Raw genomic sequence first — 4,688 nt, 5'->3', positions numbered from 1 at the left:
ATGAACTGGTATTCCCACTGGATGAGGAACAGGAATTCCGATCTTCTTTCAGACTGGTACATGCACCGGTTTAGTGTATCTCCACAGTTTTTGTTGGGATTTCATGGTGCTCCTCAGAATACCCTCCAGATCCATAGTTATAACTTCCACTGTCGTATTCACCTCCACTTAAATCCCCAGCTAAAGCTGTTGCAGCAAACGCCACGAATAAGATAAATCCCTGCAAAAAAATACAATTTTTGAGTAAAATATCACATTTATACTCATGTTTACTACACTTACAAATGAATTCATAATAGCGATTCTTGGATGTTGATGATGATGGAATAAGCTGCGATTTGCAACTGATGCCGTTTACTTTCGGATGACCTGCTTTTATACCCGAAATTGAAAAGAGCTTGAATTCAACTTGTTATGTATTATACAAAAATTAATGACCGGAACCGCACCTCCTATTATTTATACCTTGTCCATATATGATTAATGATGTATGAGACTATTTATTAACAGTGAAATCCAAAATAAATGCACCGAAAATTATTTGTTTTTATATTCTTCCACACTTCCTTTTCTGAAAATTTAGCTTAATATTAGATACAGACAAACTTCTTATTATTGTTTAAAAAAAAAACAGCAAAGATTTCAATCAATTCAAAGTTTAGTTTAATTAATGGAAAAAAAATAAATTCAAGTAAAATGTAATACTAATGATGAGACCATAAACAAATTTCTTAATTTTACATTAAATACACTCTTGGTGGATTGGTTGAAGGTTGATTTATATTTAGTATTAAAAAAAAATGTATTACTTTTAATTGATCAATATTCAAACTAGTTAGAATAAAAAAACAACTAATTTTACATGACAGGATCTGGGTATGCCGCGAAAATTTTAAAAGATCTAGTGTTCAGCAGAAGTTTAACTACAGGTTCAAGTGCGCCGTGGAAATTTAACTATAAGTTAAAGTGTGCATTGAGATAAAAAAAAATAAGGAAGGTTGAAAACACCTGCATTAGACATATTCTAATTCAAGAATGCATTAAAATTTAAAGAAGATAAGTGATTATTATTAATATAAGTATGAAATTAATTTACAATATATAGAGTTTAAAAGCGGTAATGATATTATAAATTTTATTCATTTAATAACTAAATTTATTTATAAATAGTAAAATTAACAAAAATATTTAAAAATTATATGCAAAGATACATAAATTAGATAAAATTTTCGAATAAATGCATTTAATATTACTAAAAAATAATTTATTTATTCCAGTAATTTTAAATTTTAAATATTTAATTGTAATCATCTATTGCATTGACATAATCTTCAAAGAACGTAAAATAATATGTATTTACTACATAATAGTTCAACTATATCTATAATCATTTTATTTTATCAAAAATATATAGTTAAATAGAAAAAAAATGTAAAATCGATGATGAAATCATTTCGAGTCAAATATTGAGTACATAGAAAAACTTCATTATAAAGGAAAGTTTATTGGCCCAATGTATCTTATAAAGTTTAATATAAGAATCTTTAATAAATAGAGATAGGCGTGTCACGTACAAAGTATGGACTTGGTGAAAGTTATTATGTATGTTTTAAAAAATAAATTGAGATATGAAATAATATTTTTATTATTTTTCTATAATAAACTTACAAACATAGCAACAATGATATTAACATATAAATGATAACGAATGAGATGATTATGATGATAGGTATGAGTACTAAATTGGACTAAAGATACTTAAGAATTTCCAAGTATCTTAAATTCAGTGCCAACCATGACCTCCACTGCTTCCACCGCTGCTTCCTCCGTGTTTTGGTACATGGTGGTAAACATGCTTGTAGACTGGTACATGGACTGGGTATGGTTTTGGTATGTAAACTGGATAATGCTTTTCAACTTCGATTTTGTATGGTTTCTCTACATGGTATGGAGCTGGTTTCTCAACAACAATCGGAATCTTCTTCTCAATTTCTTGTGGCACCAACTTGTAGATTGGTACAGCAATCGGTTGTGGTACAGGAATGTGAACTGGGTACGGTTGTGGTACCGGGACTTTAATAACTTGAGGAACTGGTATTCCCACTGGATGAGGAACAGGAATTCCGATCTTCTTTACAACTGGTACATGCACCGGTTTAGTGTATTCCACAGTATCAGTTGGAATATCGTGGTGCTCTTCGGAATATCCTCCAGAACCATAGTTATAACTTCCACTGTCGTATTCACCTCCATTTAAATCTCCAGCTAAAACCGTTGCAGCAAACGCCACAAAAGCGACAAAACTCTGCAAAGAAAATTGAGTTGAAGTATATGATTGATAATCGCGCTAATCTTCCTAATACTTACAAATGAATTCATGATATCTTTACTTGGGTATAGATGATGATGTCTGAACTAGCTGCTAATCGCAACTGATGCCGTCCACTTTCCGACGCTCTGCTTTTATACTCAAATTCACGTACGCTCCAAATATTCTCGATATTATAAAAACCAAACTATCACTGGAACCGACGATGACATTCCAATATTGGTCTAACGTTTTTCTATTACATTTAAATGTTTATTAATTTAACTACACTTTTAATACTATGATTTTTTATGCAATTCACAGATAAATACGGTAATATTTCGCATAGTCCGGGTAATAGGTTGCGCCAATATCCCGAACTATTTGAAACTGGACTAATCGAGATATTTAATTGACTTGTATCAATGAATAAAAATCATTTATAATTTTCAAAACCGGACTATAATGAATCCGGACTGTATGAGGTATTGTAGTTAGATGATTTATGTTGTAATATTTTTTTTATATAATATTTATAATTATTATATGATAAACGATGATAACTCTCAATGGGTTTAAATTTATTTTGTTTGTATACCCTCCAACAAGACAATTTTGTTGAATTTCATAACGCCGAGACTGAAGAGGTACGTGAGAGATTTTCTTGGGATATAAAATAAATTGAATGAAGGTAGCACGAATACTTGAATGTTGACGCTGAAAAAGAACTTTACACATGACTTACTTTATACAAAACGTTAGTATCGTAGTTTCGTAAATTGCTTAATTTCTTTAGTAAAGAAAATATCTTTCATATTGTGAATGAGTCATGAGATAATCAGGGTTCAAAAATACCGTCTTCATTGTTAAAAGCCAATTAGAACTGTTGTAAATAATAGGATATATTCTGATGATTTTATGTATTTATTTAAATTCTATGAAATTAATGCAATTTTATTATGTAAATTTAAATTCAAAAACTCTAATTACATCTGCATAAATATATAAAACGTTCTAAATTCCTACACTATATAAATAACATAAAATTCTCGTGTATTTTGTTAGATTGAAAAGGCAGATTTGCAAAGACTTTTATTTATTCTTACAAATATTTATAGAGTTTTACATTAATTTATTTTGTTTTAAATGGATACAAAAATTGGTAGTTCCGATAAATAATTAATTGTTAAATAACAAGAATTTAAATATAAATGGTTGTTTAGAAATTACTTTGACTTGAAATCAGTTGTCTATTAATAAATTAATACTTACTTTTATCTAAAAATTATATTATCTTCATTATTATTAGAAATTTACTTTATATAAAATAGTAAAATGTGGATTTGTTAATATTTGTTTTTATTATATTTTTCTATTTAAATGAAGTATAAATACATGATTTCAAGTATAATATATTATTTTAAATAAGTCTTACACACGTAACAACAATAACAAAAAAAATGTAACAAGATAATGGATATGAATGAGATGAATGTTTTGGTTTAAGTTCGTGACTTAAGTTACTCAGCAGAGATTCTGTGAGCATCTCAAAGTCAGTGTCCTCCGTGTCCACCGCCGTGTCCACCACCGTGACCACCGCCTCCTCCTCCGTGCTTTGGTACGTGGTGGTAAACGTGCTTGTAGACTGGAACATGCACTGGGTATGGCTTTGGTACGTAAACTGGAAAGTGCTTCTCGATCTCGATCTTGTAAGGTTTCTCCACGTGATAAGGTGCTGGCTTCTCAACGACAATCGGTATTTTCTTCTCGATTTCCTGCGGAACAAGCTTGTAGATCGGCACTGCAATTGGCTGCGGCACTGGGATGTGCACTGGATAAGGTTGCGGTACTGGGACCTTGATGACCTGCGGGACTGGCACTCCGACAGGATGTGGCACAGGTATCCCGATCTTCTTCACGACCGGCACGTGCACCGGTTTCGTGTACTCGATGGTCTTGGTCGGAATCTCGTGATGCTCTTCGGAGTGTCCTCCAGATCCAAAATCAAAATGTCCCCCATCGTATCCTCCACTTGAAAATCCAGCGTTTGCAAGCGACGCCAATCCCACAAACAGTACGAAACTCTGCAACCAAAAAGAAAAAAATAGAAAAATAACATAATCCTGACTGAATCCGATTTAGACTTACAAATGAATTCATAACAACTAGACTCGGACTATGATGGTGATGGAAGTAAGTGCGACTCGCAACTGATGCATTTCCCCGCACGCAGACTCCTTTTATACACAAAACCGCAATCATTTTCTTCACGTTTGTTGACTTTTCAAGATGCATTGACTGGAACAGTTGTCTCCATTAGAAACTGCGTTTATAGAAACTAACCCGTTCCCTATATTAATTACACCAACAATTTCTTGCA

General features: G+C 31.8%; 1 protein-coding gene across 1 annotated transcript; it reads right to left on the bottom strand.

Annotated features, from left to right (window-relative positions):
• Window positions 1–1,783: 1,783 nt before the first annotated feature.
• On the bottom strand, window positions 1,784–4,468 carry LOC108568554 (proline-rich protein 4-like). The gene is made up of 3 exons (XM_017929725.1): window positions 4,457–4,468; window positions 3,931–4,392; window positions 1,784–2,305 (listed from the first exon to the last, which is right to left on the bottom strand). The coding sequence occupies exons 1-3, from the start codon at window positions 4,466–4,468 to the stop codon at window positions 1,784–1,786; spliced, it is 996 nt and encodes a 331-aa protein (XP_017785214.1).
• Window positions 4,469–4,688: the final 220 nt, after the last annotated feature.

The sequence above is a fragment of the Nicrophorus vespilloides genome, unplaced genomic scaffold (assembly GCF_001412225.1).
Source record: "Nicrophorus vespilloides isolate i.1.1-1 unplaced genomic scaffold, Nicve_v1.0, whole genome shotgun sequence".
Lineage (NCBI taxonomy): Eukaryota > Metazoa > Arthropoda > Insecta > Coleoptera > Silphidae > Nicrophorus > Nicrophorus vespilloides.
The sequence above is the reverse complement of the archived record's forward strand: the minus strand, read 5'-3'. Positions and strand labels throughout refer to the sequence as shown.